Source organism: Babesia microti, chromosome III (assembly GCF_000691945.2).
Source record: "Babesia microti strain RI chromosome III, complete genome".
Lineage (NCBI taxonomy): Eukaryota > Apicomplexa > Aconoidasida > Piroplasmida > Babesiidae > Babesia > Babesia microti.
The window spans coordinates 552766-571964 of NC_027207.2; the positions used below are offsets into that span (position 1 = coordinate 552766).

Consider the following 19199-nt stretch of genomic DNA (forward strand, 5'->3'; position numbering starts at 1 on the left):
TTTGAACAAATTAGTTAATAAATATGTGAAAATAACTATGCTAATTATATTGTAGGATTGTACTAAAAAATATGGCTGATACGGAATGTTTCTGTAGCAACACCAAATATAATATTAATCTCCAGAGTTTGGGACTTTAACTGATTCCTTATTTTTATTCTTAAGGAATGGCAAATATTGCCTACATGAATAACACTATACATGAGATATTCCTCCTTTGATTTGAGAAGACATTCTTTATGCAAATCCATTCCATCTCCCGTGACACTGGATATTGAGCAATGCTAAGTAATATATTATAACATACCTGTATTTCGCGGTAGAATTCATTGAGCATTAATGCACATGAACGACTAAATGATCCCATGTAGGAGTCATCGGAGGCCAGTACTGCCTCAGAAAACTTGTAGTAGTCGTTCATCCATTCAATGCAGCACGAGGGATCAACTGCATCTGCATAAGATAGTATTATATTTACAAATAGGTATATGTCTTTAAAACAAGCATTTATATTCAATAAAGCAGTTAATGAGGAGTAGGAATAGTAATAGATATTGGAAATTGTAGTGAAATCATTTTCTGAGTAGGTAATTAATAAAGAATAACCTTTTCAACAAAATCTATTTAAAAAATCTACCAAAAGCGCCCAAACTATCATATTGGTACAATTGGAGAGTTTTAATGAATATAAATGGGGAAATATGTATTAAAAAATATATGGTAAGATGTCATGATGATTGATAATTCACATATTTATGACATATGTATAGCGTAATGTAATTGTGGTGCATACCAATTTTGTTAAAGCTAGCAATAAATGGCAACTGAAACTTGTACATGACACTGCAGGCATATATCATATTTGCCATGAAAGTGATGGGCTTTTGCGATCTCGTTGTGTCCACGACATAATTAATCACACTAGGGAACGTTGTAGCCAATGATTCTACTTTATTGCTTAATTACCTAAAATTATAGAACCACTTGCTGACCAATTAAACACTTCAATTTGTCCAGGAGTATCAACCAAAATGTAGTCCAATTCAGTAGATCTTTTGAGTAGAATATCCATAACCCCATCGAATTTGGTGGCGAAGAGGTTTAATGAAGTCATAATGGCACCATTTGGTCCTAGTTTGTAGTGTTTCATAACGTCTTGGTAGTTAATACTGTCTCTTATGTCTATTTAACAAGCTGATTACCAATGTTAGAGTTATACGGAATCGAATATACCTATGTAAGATGCTAGGTTACCGCAGGATCTAGGTTTATGGAGTAGACCTTTTTGCCATCAGCAATTAAAGACTTAGTTATGGCCTTCATGTAGGTCGTCTTTCCACTCCCTGCCATTCTATGTCAAATGTGAGTGTAATACCCGATTACTACGATTACTAAGGGTTGTTTTGCGGCTTCATCGGGGGATAACTTTTCCATTTGCAATTATGTTAGAATATTGTAAAGTATCATATGATATTTGATACTTTACTTCAAACAATTTCATTAAATACCTATATTCTTGTTGGATAAATCAGCCTTCCACGTGTTATGAGTAATATGTGCGGCAAGTGGTCTATATATAAAAATTATTTATACGTATGTTAAATCTTCTCATAAAACATTTTACATTTTATATGATTGTACGCATTAAAAATAAGTTAACTGCTATAATACATTTACGCCTTTCCAAAATCTTGCAATAAAATGATCAATATCTCTCCCTGTAACAGTTTCTAGAATTATATATTTTGAAAATGTATTGGATTAAGTTGGTAAATGGCAAGATAGCATGAGACTCCACTTTCATTCATTACTTATAGAGCGATAAATAATTTTCACGTTATGCATTATATAAACAATTAATTAGGTTCTAGTGTACAATTGGATACATACACACAATTTCAATGTATATTAATTTATCTTATATGGAAGATAACATTATATGAATTACTTTCTATAAAAACCTTACCAATTTATCTATATCACACTAATATATTATAATATAGTAATTAATAGATAGACAAATGATAATCGGAGATTAAAAACAATCTACCACAAGATAATGCTAATAATTAAATCACCAACGAATCAATGTAGAAATATAAATTCACAATTGAGGTTACAAGTATTATACAAAATGTTACATATAATAATAGTACCTATTTCCACAACTTAAAGAAGGAACCCGATTCATCGGTTTGAGCATCCACATCCACTTGCCCATAGGCTTGCTGCAACAAATCTTGTGGAATATCCACCCTTTTATCCTTCAAATATTTGTTTAAAATGGATAAATCCTTCTTAAATATGCAACTTGAGATCAGGCATACGCCTAATCGTTTGCGCGATACACCAAGATCACTAGCCAAATTCATGGCAGTGCTGTGGTCATTCTTCATGAAAAGGTCAAAAATTAAATCCATAAGTGACGAGTATTGCTTGTCATGTTTCAACATTGCCATCATTTCATCTGTGCTTTGGTGCAGCAATTGGTTTTTAGAGGCCTTTGAAAAGTTCTGTGAATAACCAAACCAATTCTTCGCTTCTTTATTCATATTTCTACAGCTATAACCAATAGCCGTTGCATTTTTAGCAGCGTCGTCATTGGATCCCATCCGCTCAAGCATTCTTTGACAATTTTTCAAATCACTTTTGGAACTATAATGGCGATAGTACAAAGGTAATTTAATACCCGTTTGAATCATAATACGAATAAGATCAGTAGGGAAATGAGTAATTTTGACATCATTATTAACAATTGTATTTACCAATGCAGCCTTAGCGTATGGGCAGCGTTCTTTCTCATACAATGACAAGGCTAATGTATTGCGGGAGAAGGGAGGAGATGCAGCGATTTTTGATAATTTGGCAAAAACCCCATCAGGGAGTATGTGCACTGGAGTATTAAGCACAGCGCTTATAACATCATTATCAGGTAAATGTGATGAATCTAAAATCTCTGAAATAGCATATTGGTGGTAAGCCAAATGTGGTGAACAGTTAGAAAATTTTGATATGGTAAAAGCAATTTTTGGGTATCCACGTGCAGAAATTATTTCACACAATCTCTCAATGGTTATACTATTTCCTTCAGTTACTGTCAAGTGCTGATCCAAAGGAGATTTAGCCAGTGTATGAATTATACGTAACCAGCCGCAGGTGCTTGCCCACAATTTGTCAATATCCACTTGACACCCATTTATTACATTTACATGATCGCTGTATTTTTCATTGACTGAATCTTTAATTACACTGTTAGAAATAGACTTATTGGTTACATTATATTCGAATTTATTGTTCAAGTCGGAAGATGAGGTGGTAAAGTTGCTAATATTAGACAATTGGGCAAATCCATTCAGTTTGCGCCCCAAAACGGCTGCTTCTAGATACAGCCCTGCCAATGCTGGATCAAGTGTTGCCGCTGCTGCCTGAATACAGCCATAAATCGCTTCGCCGAAATTTATCTACATTATATCATAATATATAAAACTTTTAGACCATTGGATAACGTTAAAATTATTTGCAAATAATAGCACATATAATGATCACAATTTAATACTTCAATAAATAAATAATTGACATATGTATGATGGTATTGTTTACAATATTATGCCACTGTACCAACAGTAAGGTCGTATAAACAACGGGTACTTGCATATACATGTAATATGTATGACAATGGTAAAACAAATATCAATAATACGAATATAATAACATACCTTGAGCGTAAAAGCTTCAGAGCTATCTTTAGAAAATGTTTTATATGCCTGCAACAATCTGTAGCTTGTGTTCTCAATATTATCCGTTATCTGTTTATACCAACCCATCCCAGATCTCACAAGCCATACTTCGCCAATAAGTGGGTAAAGCAGTCGGATACCCTCTTCGCACTCAACTGATTCGCCAGTGGATAAGCAAGAAATGTCTAATTGTCCATCATTCATTTGCTTGCAAGTATTGGTATCATCCGTATATTCCATGGGTGAGTAATAAAAGCCAATTATGTGACATTCTGAGGATGGACCTATTGCGTAAAAATCATCATCGCTGCACATTAGAGTATTAGACAGCATATTATCTTCGCTTAAACTGTTATTGTCTACAAAAGAGTTGGCGGTTGTTAATCGATGGTTTTGGCCGTAATGCTTGATGTACATTTGGTTATCTGTATTTAGCAAGATATATGATGTGGCAATAAAAATTGAGTTAGGGATTATGTCAAGTTTTATTGTATAAGTATGGATAATTTCATCAAATTTCTGCAAATCAATTGTATAAATATGCAAATTATCCTCATTTGATACTGCAATTAGAGATTTATAAAAATCTAGCAGGCCATTCCTTACGACAAACCCCAAATGTTTACTAGTAGATACTAGCGATGATGGCAAATTACTTATAGCCTTGCATACAATTAAATTTTTGTGGCATGTGGTTAAGGAAAAGCAAATACTAGTAGAATCCATTGAATCGCCGTGATTAATTGAGTTATTAGAGAAGAGTGAACGCTGAGTTACTATTGCTATGGGTATTTCACCATGAATAAGGTGTATTTGTCCTAATGAACATAATCTTTCATGTGTTAAACATTCTATGTTTTGATAACTCACAAAATGAACCATGCCATTTGTTTCGAATAGCAGGAATCCGCCCTGAAACACTTTGCCTGCAATTGGCCTAAATGGCAAAGTAAATTGTTGCCGCCTTTTTGCATTCAATGTACAAATTCTAACTGTTCCATTTGACAAAAGAGTTACAAAATGTAACGTGTGGGTCCATCCTGCGTCTAACATCCATTTGACGACCCACTGGATAGACATTAATAATGATCCAGTCCCAGAAAAAATGCGCAATTTACGAGAAACCCCCTCTCCAAACGTTAAAACTGAAATTAATCCACCATGTGACGAGGCTCTTATCAATTTTGAGTGGCGGTCATTAGTGACCCAGTCATTGAACCACTCAGTGCCAGTAAAATTGTACCAGTGCGATATATCCATATTATACATTTACAGATATCTTATGTGTTTGTAGTCGTGTATTATTTCATTAGATAGGATTTATTGGTACAATATACCAAGGATAGCGTAAATTAATTAGGTAAACAGATTAATCATATTGGTATAATCGATTGTCTCATATGTGTTATGAACCAATAATATAATGATTTATAATCAGAAAAATTGCGACATTGCAATTTTAGACAGTAATAAATGTAAGGAGTAAGTGGATGTGTATTGTGACATACGGAGTAACATACTGCCTGACCGGTACCTGTATAGTACAACTATGTAACCAATAACGGTACTACATAAAGTCTAAACATCTATAAATAAACATGCACGATATTGGAATGTTATTTGAGATATAAAATGATCTTAATTTGGTTAGAATTATTTACTAACAACGCTAATATAATAATATAAATTGAGCATATAATACATATAATATACAGTTAAAGTTGTGATTGTCACAAAGTTAAGTTCTGACAAGATTCAATAAAAGTTCAAGAGGGTCTCCTCCAGTTTTATAGACATATGTATTGTCAAAATCAAGGCACTTCTTCTTATCAGCATTAATATCAATACTTTCAGTGTTAAGTTTATATTTTTCGTCGCAATTTTCACGCTTGTCTTGCATGTAGTTGTCGGATGCTTGATTAGTCAGTTCTCTATTGTATCCCTTTGGCATTATTTCATAATTATTGAGCTGTTCAAAGTCTTTCTGTCGAGTTATAAGCGATATCAACGCGTATAGTTCGGGGATGGGGAGATCTGATGGCATGACATAACCTGCATCGTAATAATGCCCCAGCAATTTGTTATACTCACAAAGGCTAGCCTCACTGTATTCATTGAACAATTTTTTCCTGTGCAGTTGGAGTGATTCAAAACACTTGTGCAAGGGAGGTAGGCTGGGGAAAGGGAGCTGAAGTTTGAGTATGGATTCTATGTCATTGAGGAAATTATCGAAGAATTGGAGCATATGTTGATATTTAGCTTTGTTATTTAAGGATTTATTAGGGGTAATATCGTTAAAATATTCTCCTGATTTTTTAAGTGCAATGTGAAATTTGCCAGTTGAAAGGTTGTCAAATTTGCCCCAAGTGTCCAAATTATCAATATCTTCAGTATTCATGTCAAACTCATCTTCTGGAGACTCTGGAAGATGAGTCTCCATACTATCCATTCGCATGAAGCTGTTTTTGGAGGTGCTATATTTCATGGGTGAGGTTTGTAAGGTAGTTTCCAATCTATCAACTTCATTCATAGTTTCATGAGATTTGGGCGATATTGTATATATCTCAGAGTTTTCATAAGTTAAATAATCAATTTTGCCATTATCGGCGTCAGCCGTATTTTTGGATTTCTTGTCACTAGGTTTATGGGAATTTCTGAAATTAACTGCCAACTCGCGTGCCCGTTCAAAACCATGCTTAGAGACGGAGAATATTTTCTCAATCCTTTTGCATTTTTTGTAGGCCTGACCAACCCATCCCATGCGGTGGGGGGTTGAGTTGAACCAGACACCGCGAACTTTGGGGAATAATTTGCTGTGCTTTATGTAATACTCGCGTAACTCGTTTGAATACTGGCAATTTCCCTTCACCCTATTGAGACCTAATTCATCCAGTAGAGACTCCCTTTCCTTTGCCTGCTTCCATTCCACTGCCAATTTATGGGCCTCTTCGTATCCGTGCTTTTTCACGGAAAAACTTTGGGCGCATTTTACACCACGGAATTTATGTTCACCAAACCACCTTTGTGAATTTTTGTCAAAATATACACCCCTTGCTCGATTTAGGTCCTTTTCTCCACCAAATTCATCATTAGAAAGGATATGCTTTCGTTGTTTGGAACAGTCGCTAGTTGATAACCTTGTGAAAATGCCATTAGTCTGGGGCATTACAGGATATATTGAAGGTTTAATTGACAAATTATCTGAATTTTGTCTAATAGGTTTGCCATATGGTGTGGAGACGCCTTGTGGGTTGGTTATTGGTACTGTTATTGGTCGTACATCACCTGCTGATAAAATATGCGGCAACTTAGTTATTTTAGGTATACTTACAACATTGTTGCTTTTAGTTAAGTTGTTAACATTATCAAATGGCATCACTTTTGTTATTGTGGGTTTAGGGTTGGCGTGTTGATCAGATGTAAATACTATATGTGAATAAAACCTAATAGCATCACAATGTGCGGTACTTGGTGCGGTATTATCGATGGGAAATGATCTTGTAGAGTAGATTCCATTTGTTTCCCAAGATACGATCCACGAGTTGGCGGCGGAGTTTAAGTATATGCCAAGTTGTTTAGGCGGGGCCAATTTTCCCACACTTTCTCCCTCTTCTATTGAGGTATTCAAGCTCGAACTTCGTTTTAGTTCATGTTTCTCACTATTAGCGACTGCCCTATTTGCATATAAGGGGGGAGTTGGCGGGGTTACTGGGGTCTTCGGGAACGAGCAAGTTGGGTCCACAACAGGCCCGTTCGACACCTCCATTACAGCGCATAGGCGTATTAGAATGAGATTGGTTGTATTACCTACATATAGTCTGAAGCTAGGTTATTTTGAGTGTATAATGACATGTTATGGGAAGATTTGTGTGTGCACTAGAGCGCACATCATACATTTGTGTGTTGGAATCCATTATCACACATTTATTCCTCCAAACACGCACACATTCATTCAATTGGTATAAATTCTTATCTATAATTATTCTACAACGTATATTTCAACTTATTGTGGATTTATGTTATTAATTGATCACCGTTTACTTTTGCGTAATGATTGCTTATATTTGTTTGTTATGTTATATTTATGGGTATTATTGATCACTTGTTTATTCCAATCATAACTGTTTATTTGTATTTATTGATTTGAATATCATAGGTTTATTTCATTTATCCAACACATTGTTATCTATTTGTTTTATTGTAATTATCTTACGTAATCACAATATCGTTTTTACTTAGGGATTCTGCCAATCAATTTTTAGTGTGTTAATAAAATTGTTTATTGTATCATTTTAAATATTTTTTACAGCTTAAATTTTATTCTATATTGTAACTATTCGCTATTATTTCATGCTAATACTCTATCAGACATCATTGTGAGCCAACTGTTGAACTTGACAATTTACTGATTACCTATAAAAGCCTTTAATCTATTCAACAACCGATTATTTATCGATTAATAGTTATGATTTTCGATAATTTATAGTAATTAATTAAATCTAAGTATAAGTTAATAATATATACCAGTGTCATTGTGTTTTATACAATTTAATAGAAACAGATTCTGAAAATTATTCAAAATTATGCGATAAATGGCGTGAATGTGTGTTTTTTAAACATTGTTTATGAATCTACCGTCTCCCCGCCAAATCTCGGTACCTCTCCCTGAGCGGGATCGAATGAATCGGATTTACCAAGTCTAATAAGTCTTCTGCGCCAAGGAGTTAGGTTTATCTGTGTTAGTTGTTGTCGTTTGGAGTAATAGCTATATTAAATATGTTATGCTTTTATATTTAAATATATTCAACTAATAACTGTATACCTTTTCAGTTTGTTGTGGTACATTATCAGGTTTTACTGGTATGTTATAATAATCCCTGTGAAAATGTGGAAGATTTGGATCTGGGGCCATTCTATCTTCTTCATTTGAATACCCATTAATCACCCTTTCCAAGTCCAAATTGTCATCTAAATAAATAGTTTAATACCATTTAAAAGATTTGCCAAAGGTAATTTATAGCCGTAATTACAATAAGGAATTTTAGGCCCATCTCTCCCTAACCTACTGGGTCTAATTTTATTCCTAGTGCCATATGTTATGTTGTCCTTAGTAATCGCTGGATTAACATGTAATTTGAAATCAAAGCCCAGCATCTTGACCGAATCAGGGATAGTCTCTTCCAGTGTAATGTAGGCTTTCTTATAAATTGGTCCATTTCTGTGGTATTTTATGCCTCCCTTGACAAAATCCTTGATTGTCCTGGGCACTTTAATCATCGTATTAACCTTGATAACTTTGGCATCGTAAATTTTGCGTAGATAATCCCTGATTTCAAATTTAGTGAGATTAACTGGAACTCTTAGTGCAATCCTGTTTGGTTGAAGGTAATTTCCGCAACGATGGATAATAAAGTTGTGCCAAGGGAAAAAGATATTTCTACATAAATCAACTATATCAAATTTAAACATCACTAAATGTTAAATATAATAGTGAAAAATACGTTTAAATTACCTAGGTGATTTGGGAGGGCTCATATTTTATGCAACATCGGGAATTCTTGAAGAATAATCTACGAGATATATTATATGTGTGGCAGTTAATAATTTCCGTCAAAATACTTTAAACATCAAATGTAAAAATCCAAACAAATAAACACATATATATTGCTATAATTATGTGTTTTCGTTTATGTGATTAATTTACAGTAACTATGATGTGTAACAACGAATAACTTCAATACTAACATGTTTATATGTGATTGTGCAATGGCAATTAGACATTAGAAAACTATATATTTCATTGCATTGGTTTCTAAAATTATCTTTTAAAATTACAACGCAGCTATTTCACTAATATTGAACCAATTTGAACCCATTAGATTTGGCATACGCCTCTCTGAATTAGCAGTGACTAACTTCCACAACACAAAGGGCCGTAACCTCTCACACTCCGTGTCTAAATAATCGTTCGGCTGCCTCCTCACATAAATTTCCTAAATAAATTACATAATACCTTCAACTTCACATTAACCAGAGTGTAGTAAAATGCTCCAATTTGTAGGGACTCAGATACAATCCCTGCTTCCTTAGCCTCGTGACGCTCTCGAGTGATTTGCTGGTCGGAAGGAGGAATAAGAGGAAATTTGTGTGCTAAAACAACATGTTTTAGGAAACTAGTGGAATTTGCATCCAATTTCATTTGGGCTGGTAAGACAGCATTCAGAGCGGAATTATTAAGGCAGACAATAGATATCACGTTTAGGTACGCTAAATCCGTCACATTTAATTGTATTTCATTATTATACAAATTGTCAGATATGTCAGAAACATTTGGGGTGATAGAGTTAGTGAGGTCGTTGGTCAACTTGATGAGCGCCAATGCGACCGCAACCCTTGAAGAATTATTGGCATAGTTACTGAACTTGGCATGCAAACTTTCTAGCTAAGAGTATGTAATACCTGATATACACACCCCTCTTTCGGCAAGGAAATACAGTGAATGAGATAGATAACACATAGAAAATTTTTTAGGGTCGAAATTTTCAAGTATATCAAGAACCCTAGATTCTTGCGGCTGAGGTTTGAGTTTATCCGAATCAAATTTGTGGGCTACAGATAGAAGATGTAGTGTTTGTGGCATCAAATTGTCATTTGATGCAGTATTATCAAGTAAATCAGATAGTTCAGATTCCTCCAACTTGTGACGTTGTAGCCATAAATTAGAAAAGATAGTGTAATCTGATGAGTGAAAGGGGCGAAAAGCGATTAACCTTTTTGTTAAATTAAGAGTATTTGTAGAATTTAAGTGATTTATTGTATGAAATAATGAATGTATGTGCTGGATAAATACATTACAATGTAACATAGTGTCAATTTTTGAATGTAATAGAAATGTTATTTTATAGAAATATTACCACATAATGAATAGCTGGATACTGTCATATAGATTAGTTATTCATATATATCTGGTTACCCCATTAGGTTAAGTGTTGTAATTATGAGACTAGAATATAAGGTCAACCCGAACAATGTGGCAATATTAAAGACTCCAGAAGAGTTTTATGGTACTTTATGTGGCCTTTACCGCAATGCGAAGTATCGCATTGTTGCTTCCTGCCTTTACATTGGCATTGGAGATCTTGAGGCACGCCTTGTCAAATCAATTTGTTCTTCATGTCAGTCACGACCTGATCTTACAGTTGACATATTGCTAGATTTTAATAGGGCTCAAAGGAGAATCAAAACTAAGAATGGTGTAAAATCATCACTTACAATGTTGAATCCTATTGTACAAGCCTCTAATCGTGCCAGAATATCCCTATTTTATAACCCATCACTCAACAACATTTTGTATAATATTACGAAATCACCACTAAGTGAAGCCTTTGGGGTCATGCACCTAAAGGTATTCATCGCAGATGAATTCGTCATTATTTCTGGAGCCAATCTTAGCGATGAATATTTTGTCTCGCGCCAGGATAGATATTATTTGATCCAGAATGAAACCCTATCTGACGCTTTACATACTCTAGTTGGATCTATACAAAATATCAGTTTTACTTATGTAAACGGTTCGGTGCAATGGGACTCCAATTTCTCTCATCCAAGGCACCAAGCATTAGTTTATAGACGTCAAATAGGTTACTATCTACGAGAAACGTTGGTTACATGCCAGGAGATATTAAATGAAGGTTTGTCGGGACCAAAATCTGAACAAATTATTATAAAGAAGGGTTTAGGTGTTGGAAACAAATCTTGCATATCACTTGCGAGTCCTCAAATTATCCCTAAAAATGGTCTTTTTTGCACTATACTTTTGAGCTTACAATGTCCATTTGCTTACCCTCCTATTACGGATGATTATGATATGGTTTATGAGTTAATCCAGGAGGCATTACGCACTGATCATTCGCTACTCATCTCCTCACCTTATCTAAACTTTACTAATGAATATATCGAGTCTTTTGGTCAGTTCTTATTGAAAGATTCAGATGCTAAACTCCGAATCATCAATGCATCGCCCTCTGCTAATTCATTTAGCAAAGGGTCAGGTGTTGCAAAGTTAATCCCAGATTTGTTTACAATAGCATCCGCAACATGTTTTGATAAAATGTACTCTGTTTTGAAAAAAATTAAAAATGAGAATGAAGAGGAAGTGGAAAGTATGGATGATTTTTATACACAAATCAACCCCGATTTTTATGAGGAATATCATCGTGAGCATTGGACTTTTCACGTCAAGGGGGTATGGTTATATAAATGTCCAAAGAATGACACCGACATATGTACTCCATGTACTACCGTAATAGGTAGCTCTAACCTTGGCATGAGGTCCAGGTATTTGGATATGGAACTTTCTGCTTGCATACAAACAAATGATCCCGAATTGTGCGCCTCAATTTACGAGGAGATTGATACTGCTTTTAAGTATACTAAGCCCGTATCTTTATCTGAACTCTACTCGAGATGCTCAATGGTGACGAAGATTTTGTATAAACATATAGGTTTAAGGCAATTTCTATAGAAAATCGTGTGTAACGTATTAATTTTATTTTTGTTATCAGTTTTCCTAATATATTATTTGCTATGATATTTATTAAAATATTGTCAAACTAGACGAATATTGTGTAATTGTTATTCATCAGTTAGTTATTGGACACGACCTTATCGTGAGCTTTTACCTATTTACGGTCATTTTTATAAAATTATTACGTTTATATATTATCATTTTAATTAATTATTAGATGGTCAATTACTATGCGTATGATATTTAACTTGTGTATCATAATGTTATGTCAATGAATTGTAGTAAATTTTCATGACATATATATTATTTGATTGTCTTTGATGTGTTAGTTTTCAATTTATTTGGCGAATCGTGTTATACAATAATTTTTGTGTATACTTTTAACAAATTAAGTATATTGTAATTAATGTAAGCTATAGTTGATAAATTTTACCAATATATGTAACTGTATTTGTGTTGGTTATTATTGTGATGTATTCATTAAAATTAGCTGAAGATTTTACAATAATATATATTATTTGCATTATTAACAATTTGACTAAATGTTTGAAGTTTTAGTTTATAGGTTTAATAATTATATGCCATACCTACCATTATTATTAATGGATTATGTTTGTTACAGTATATGTGATTTCATTGTTTTTTAGTTGCTGATGTTACATATTAAATTATACAATTTTAATATTTACTTACTGTGTATACCCTTATGCACATAGATTAATCTATAAACAATTAATTATAATTAGTTGTAGAGATTAAATATGTAAAATATATAAGCACATATGCGTGTCTAATACAATATATCAAATGAAATATTGGTGTTTTGTGATAATTAAAATCCGTTGATATGTGGATTATAAACAAGAACTAATTATGCTATCTGAATGTGTATTTGTTGATAGATGTTGAAATTAATTAATATAAATTAATAAAAATTATTATAACATAACATATTACTGGTAATATGCACAAGCGCTCTCACTGATTCGTTGAAGAATACATAATAAGAAATCGTAACATGTGTTAACAAAATTATTGCTTATAGAATAAGTGAACCGTCAATATCACCATTAATATGGGACAAGCATATTAATAGCTAAATAATCGTATAATAAGCACTTTTTGTAAATATAATTTAAAACCAGTGAATATATATTATTAATTGATAATATTAATTATTTAAACAATCAAAAGCATGACCAGCTCTACCTGGTAACTAAAAAATAATTGGGAAATGCAGTGAATTGAGATTAGATCGGAAATTGAGTATAAGGAATCAAAAATTCGAACAATAGACAATTTAAATTAGTTTAAACATACATTAAAAACGATTTAAATAAATTACAGTAGCGAATTGTGAAAGTTGGCACAGAAATATTGGCTAACTAGAATCTTGGGCGATTTATGCCCAAAGTGGTATATACAGGTGTATTAGTCGCACTATTTTTACCGTTAGACCTTACCGCCATTGCTTACAGTGTACATTATACCACTAAATTATCTGATAGAAATCCACTTAAAACTCTAGAATCCACTAGTATCAAATATTCACTATTATCTGTACCCAGTGATAATACACCAGATATAAGTGTAGATAACACTGATCAACTATTGGATTGGAATATTAGGAAAACTGGATACAGACTTGGTACTCTTAATAAACGACTGAGAAAGGTATTAAAACTCTTACATAGGCTAGAAAGTCAAAATGTGTATTGCACGCCACTTTCACTTCAAATTCCCCGTCTTCTTCTATTCCATTACAGGAACATAATAATGCCCAATCAATTAAGTTCCTCAAAGCAGAATTGAAAATCGTAATTTGGCTTAGAAAATCGCTTTTTCAGCTAAAAAAATCACTAGGTACTTCTACCACTAGTGTAGTATCGAATAGTAAAGTACTTGAGCTTCTGGAGAAATATAGGACCAAAAAAGAGAAACTTAATCGGTCCAAATTATCCACTTTTGATAATACTAAAGGATTAAACAGTTCATACCGTGGAAGTGAGCTAAAATTCACATTAGACAATCTCCATGATAAATTTGTTTGTAATAAAAAGTTAAAATCTATCAAAAATTCAAAATTTCAATCTTCACATAAAGCCAATTACTCCAAACGAATCAATCAGATTGATAAAAGTGCTACACTGGATACGATTGATAACTATAATAATTTCCAATATTTTTTCAAAAATTTGAAAAATAAATTTAATTCATCGCATATCGCAAAGGATGAAAGCCCTATCCAAAAACGGCCCACCTTCAAACGACCACCTCAGGGCATTTAATATGCCGGCAGAACACCTAGATCTCACAGGCCAGACTAACTCTGTGACACCTAATAACACAACTCATAGCTACAGTACCAATATTAGCGATATGCAATCGGACTCTAGTATTCAACAATCAACTTCCGGCAGAAACATGAGAAAATCTGCTGTAAACCAACGATTGTTTATGAAGAAATTGAGTAATGATTCTCTCAGTGATGATGAATATCCAGATGATAGAAATGATAATAATACAAGTCATAACATTGGTATGGATGGCACTAGTGACTATCATGATACAGAATATAATGTGTGGCCTCCAATAGTTGAAAAACACCCTGAATTTTGTTGGTCACATCAATTTCTTCACGGTCGCAGTGATTGGATCCTCAATATCCCACCAATGCCACCGGATCTAACCTACACTCAAATATTAGCCCGTGCCAAACTACCAGTGTACATTGATCAGAAATACTTTCTCACATTAGGGGCTGTGTATAATCTTCCCGATGACAAATCTCCCATAATGAAAATAGATTTACAGAAGCTCAGACAAGACTTATCATCCTTACACAATCAAATGGGCAAGGTTAATATTTCCAAATTGCCAGAACCCCATAAAACATTCCATCCTGATAGAATTTCTCCCAATGCTGGGCATTGGGATGACTTATGTAAAGAAATGAAGGAATTTCAAGATCTAGTGTTAGATGAACATAGAGAGAAGAGGCGAAAGTACAAAATCATAATAAATTCTTGCCAAAAATATGTGGAATCTAAAATGTTTAGTGTATCCACAGGTGTATTGGATGATAAACGTGCTTCCGCAGTTTACAAACAAGTTTGCACATTAATGGAAGTATTTTGGTCCAAAATAGAGCGTATTGCTTGGGAAAGTATAAAATCTGAACTAAATTCACAGCTAATTGAACAGAAGCGAAAGAGGTTGAACAAATTCGTGAAAGATGCAATGAAGTTTGCTACAACCGATCGTACCTCTAAAACTGAAGGCAATAGGTTATCTCCAACTGCATCAGCTACTGCCACCGAATTCCAATATGAAAATGACTCAGATAAAGAATTTAAAACAGATTCAGAAGAATTCACCGATGCTGATAAACAATTTCAATTACAACAAGAAAAAGATGGGGAATATGATCGTGATATGAGTACCGATTCTGAATCCGAAAGGAAACTTGAACTAGATATTCTGCGCGACGAAGCCGAAATGGATATCAACGAGTTAATTGGCAAATATCGCATACTAGATCAGAGTTACAAAGAAAACGGCGATGATAATCCACTTGATGATAGGGGTAAGAGGTCTAGATCGTCAGTCGATTCATCTAATGAATCCTATAGTGAATCTTACACACCATTGTCAGAACCTCAACTAAATGTTTCCAATGGTTCAGCTTGTATAAAACAGGAAATTAGAGAAGTAGATCCTGACGAGTTTGATATTAATGATAAAGAATTTCAGGAGCAGCGTAGAATAGATGAAGTGTTAGATCGCGATATGGATACGGACTCTGAAAGTGAACGTAAGAATGAAATAGATATGTTACATGGTGAAGCTGAGATGGATCTCAATGAGCTTATTAAAAGATATAAACAAATGGAAAGATCTAATAGCATATCTGACATTGATTCTGAGATGCAAATGACGAATTCTGAGGGCGATAACTCAGTTTATGAGTCACAAGAATCCGGTAATGAATCCGAGGTTTCTGATGAGTTTAAGGATAAAAATGAAAATGTTAAGTTGCAGCAGCAGGAAGATAAAGAATTGGATAGCACTATGAATATTGATTCTGTCAATACGTACAAAACCGAATCCGACCAATTGCAAGACGATGATGTAATCAATATTAATCAATTAGCGGAGAAATGCAAAGTCTTTAAAAATGGTGAAAAGAGATCTCGTTCACTCTTACAATCAGATACAAAAAATCCTTATTGTGATCATATTCAAAATACAGTACAAAAAATCGAACCAAAGTTGAATATGGATGATAATGAATTGATTCCAGTACCACATCTATTAAGGGCTACATTGCGTAGTTATCAGCACCAGGGCCTTACTTGGTTGGCAAAGTTGCACGAAAAGGGAACTAACGGCATTCTTGCCGATGAAATGGGCCTGGGTAAAACGTTACAAACAATATCATTACTTGCGCATTTGGCCTGCCACTTAGGGAAATGGGGACCACACTTGATAATCGTACCAAATTCGTTGCTTATAAATTGGGAAATGGAATTCAAGAAGTTTTGTCCTGGATTTAAGGTTTTGGTTTATTATGGTTCCGCTTCTGAACGCGCAAAAAAACGCGTTGGCTGGAACAAACCTTATGTATTCAATGTATGCATTGCGAGTTATGCCACTGTTGTGCAAGATGCACATATTTTGAAGCGTAAAAATTGGCAATATATGGTACTGGATGAGGCACAAAATATTAAAAATTTTGAATCCAAGCGCTGGTCTACACTCTTGACATTTAATTCTGAGTACCGAATATTACTTACAGGTACCCCATTGCAAAATTCTATACAAGAACTGTGGTCATTGATGCACTTTATATTGCCTGATGTATTCTCCAGTCATTCCGAGTTCAAAGAGTGGTTTGGTGATCCTATAACAGCGGCCATTGAAGCAGAACAGATAGCAGGATCAGTTGATTCAAGTGGCAAACCCAATGAGCTAGTAACCAAACTTCACTGTGTACTTAGGCCATACCTGCTTAGACGGTTGAAGAAAGATGTGGAGAAACAAATGCCGTCAAAATACGAACATGTGATCAAATGCACATTGACACGCCGCCAAAGAACTTTATATGATGAATTCATGTCATGCGCTTCAACATCAGATACGCTTAAAACTGGCAGCTATCACGGGGTGTTGAATATCATGATGCAGTTAAGGAAGATTTGTAACCATCCAGATCAGCTCAACCCTAGATTAGTTGAATCACCACTTAACGTGGGTAGCAGCTGCACTGTGGCCACTGACATACCTAACATGTTACACATCTATAACGAGTCTTGTGGCCAATTGAAAAATTGGTCAATTGACGGTCATTTCGGTAGTAGTTGCATTGGAAATTACACTAGTCTATCTAATGATATAAATATCATTGGTAATAGAGTTGCAGGTTACACTACTTTTAGACAAATAAAAAATAATTACGACAAACTTTGGTGCAGATTTCCATCTTATTCACAAATTTATGTGAGTGAGATTTATCAAGATCATAATATCTGCCGTCTGTCACTAGATAACTATGGCATATATTGTGGTGCAGAAAAGCATGGCATTTCTAGTGATTGCGTTAATTTGTCTAACAATTTGTATATGAATCACGACAGCATGAATTTTCCTTGCACCATAAATCACTCATCAGATTTGTTAAGAGATATTGACAAATTAATTTCGTTTGACAGTTTCCTCGGGGAAAATATAATAAACCCCCAAGTTCCAAAGTTTTTACAGGTTTCTAATCCATTAGTGCATTTTGAAACCTACAAAAATTACCTCTTCCGATGTAACTACAATGCGGTTGTAGACACCGATCAATTTACAATTCCCTATTATTCTGGAAGTGGAGGGATATTAAAACGCCAATCTATTATTAATAAAATGGCACGTCATTTGCACTTTATTAAATCATTGGATAATCCGCTGGAATTTTTGCACCATAGCCAATCTCTAATATTACCCCCAAAATCAGCTCTACATGATGACTGCGGCAAGTTTCACGTCTTGGTAATTCACTAGTTAATATAGGGAGATCTATTAGAGAAACTCAAGAAGGAAAACCATAGGTGTTTATTGTACACCCAATTTTCTAAGATGTTGGACATTTTGGAAAGTTGGATATGTACCAGGGGTTATATCTACGTTAGATTAGATGGCAAAACTAAGGTAAACACCTGTAAAAATTAGGTGGATCAGAGGCAGAGAATAGTTACAAGATTTAACGAAGATCCAAAGATTTTTTTGTTCATATCATCCACTAGGGCTGGGGGTATTGGTTTAAATCTTACGGGGGCTGATACGGTCATCTTTTACGATACCGATTGGAATCCGGCTATGGACCGTCAGGCTATGGATCGCTGCCACCGCATAGGCCAGACAAAGGATGTAAATGTTTACCGTCTAGTTTCTGAATATACAGTGGAGGAGAATATTTGGCGCAAGCAACTCATCAAACGCAAGTTGGACGATGTTGTGGTGGATCAGGGCAAATTTGGAGGTGAAATATGGTTTAACAACGCTACCACACTTAAGGATATGATTGTATCCCATAAAATAGAGGGAGATGATGAGGAACTTTATGGCAAGCGTATTCTGCACGAATCAGAAACACTCCCCGATGCTCCTACTAGGGCCTTGAAACTTATGGCAATGGTGGAGGAAGAGGATGATAAAATTGTTACTAGTAAAAAAGATGATAAAGATGAGTTTAAAGAGCATTTTAGTGCTGATACATTTGCCACAATTCCTGCACTAGTGACTTTATGTGTCAAATTCCTTAAAAGATACAATACCCCTAACCTATCTCACCTGGTTAACGAATTCCGGATTAAGATCGATGCAGAAGCTGCTATGTAAGCGAATAAGCAATGAAACTAAGTAATTTATCCTATTTTTACAATTATAATAGT

At 34.4% G+C, this 19199-nt stretch overlaps 8 protein-coding genes across 8 annotated transcripts; 3 read left to right on the top strand and 5 right to left on the bottom strand.

Annotated features, from left to right (window-relative positions):
• On the bottom strand, positions 115-1434 carry BMR1_03g01595 (GPN-loop GTPase 1 homolog; the record flags this gene model as incomplete). The annotated part of the gene is made up of 8 exons (XM_021481949.1): positions 115-181; positions 202-284; positions 308-453; positions 794-946; positions 967-1182; positions 1203-1233; positions 1255-1351; positions 1376-1434. 8 exons carry the CDS (start codon positions 1432-1434, stop codon positions 115-117), a joined length of 852 nt encoding a protein of 283 aa, XP_021338526.1.
• On the bottom strand, positions 2157-5006 carry BMR1_03g01600 (hypothetical protein; the record flags this gene model as incomplete). Its single annotated transcript, XM_012793476.2, has 2 exons — positions 2157-3461; positions 3717-5006. The coding sequence occupies 2 exons, from the start codon at positions 5004-5006 to the stop codon at positions 2157-2159; spliced, it is 2595 nt and encodes an 864-aa protein (XP_012648930.2).
• Positions 5476-7503, bottom strand: BMR1_03g01605 (transcription factor with AP2 domain(s) (ApiAP2); the record flags this gene model as incomplete). The annotated part of the gene is made up of 2 exons (XM_021481950.1): positions 5476-7044; positions 7069-7503. The coding sequence occupies 2 exons, from the start codon at positions 7501-7503 to the stop codon at positions 5476-5478; spliced, it is 2004 nt and encodes a 667-aa protein (XP_021338527.1).
• BMR1_03g01610 (mitochondrial ribosomal protein L23 precursor, putative) lies at positions 8361-9272 on the bottom strand (the record flags this gene model as incomplete). Its single annotated transcript, XM_012793478.1, has 4 exons — positions 8361-8471; positions 8560-8705; positions 8726-9174; positions 9250-9272. 4 exons carry the CDS (start codon positions 9270-9272, stop codon positions 8361-8363), a joined length of 729 nt encoding a protein of 242 aa, XP_012648932.1.
• On the bottom strand, positions 9588-10602 carry BMR1_03g01615 (hypothetical protein; the record flags this gene model as incomplete). Its single annotated transcript, XM_021481951.1, has 4 exons — positions 9588-9633; positions 9654-9730; positions 9751-10175; positions 10197-10602. 4 exons carry the CDS (start codon positions 10600-10602, stop codon positions 9588-9590), a joined length of 954 nt encoding a protein of 317 aa, XP_021338528.1.
• A 132-nt stretch (positions 10603-10734) lies between these two features.
• BMR1_03g01620 (CDP-diacylglycerol--glycerol-3-phosphate 3-phosphatidyltransferase) lies at positions 10735-12261 on the top strand (the record flags this gene model as incomplete). Its single annotated transcript, XM_012793480.1, has 1 exon — positions 10735-12261. The coding sequence occupies one exon, from the start codon at positions 10735-10737 to the stop codon at positions 12259-12261; it is 1527 nt and encodes a 508-aa protein (XP_012648934.1).
• Positions 12262-13668: 1407 nt separating this feature from the next.
• Positions 13669-14552, top strand: BMR1_03g01621 (hypothetical protein; the record flags this gene model as incomplete). The annotated part of the gene is made up of 2 exons (XM_021481952.1): positions 13669-13938; positions 13959-14552. 2 exons carry the CDS (start codon positions 13669-13671, stop codon positions 14550-14552), a joined length of 864 nt encoding a protein of 287 aa, XP_021338529.1.
• A 91-nt stretch (positions 14553-14643) lies between these two features.
• On the top strand, positions 14644-19146 carry BMR1_03g01622 (Helicase SWR1; the record flags this gene model as incomplete). Its single annotated transcript, XM_012793481.2, has 3 exons — positions 14644-18297; positions 18319-18456; positions 18478-19146. 3 exons carry the CDS (start codon positions 14644-14646, stop codon positions 19144-19146), a joined length of 4461 nt encoding a protein of 1486 aa, XP_012648935.2.
• Between the last annotated feature and the right edge of the window lie 53 nt (positions 19147-19199).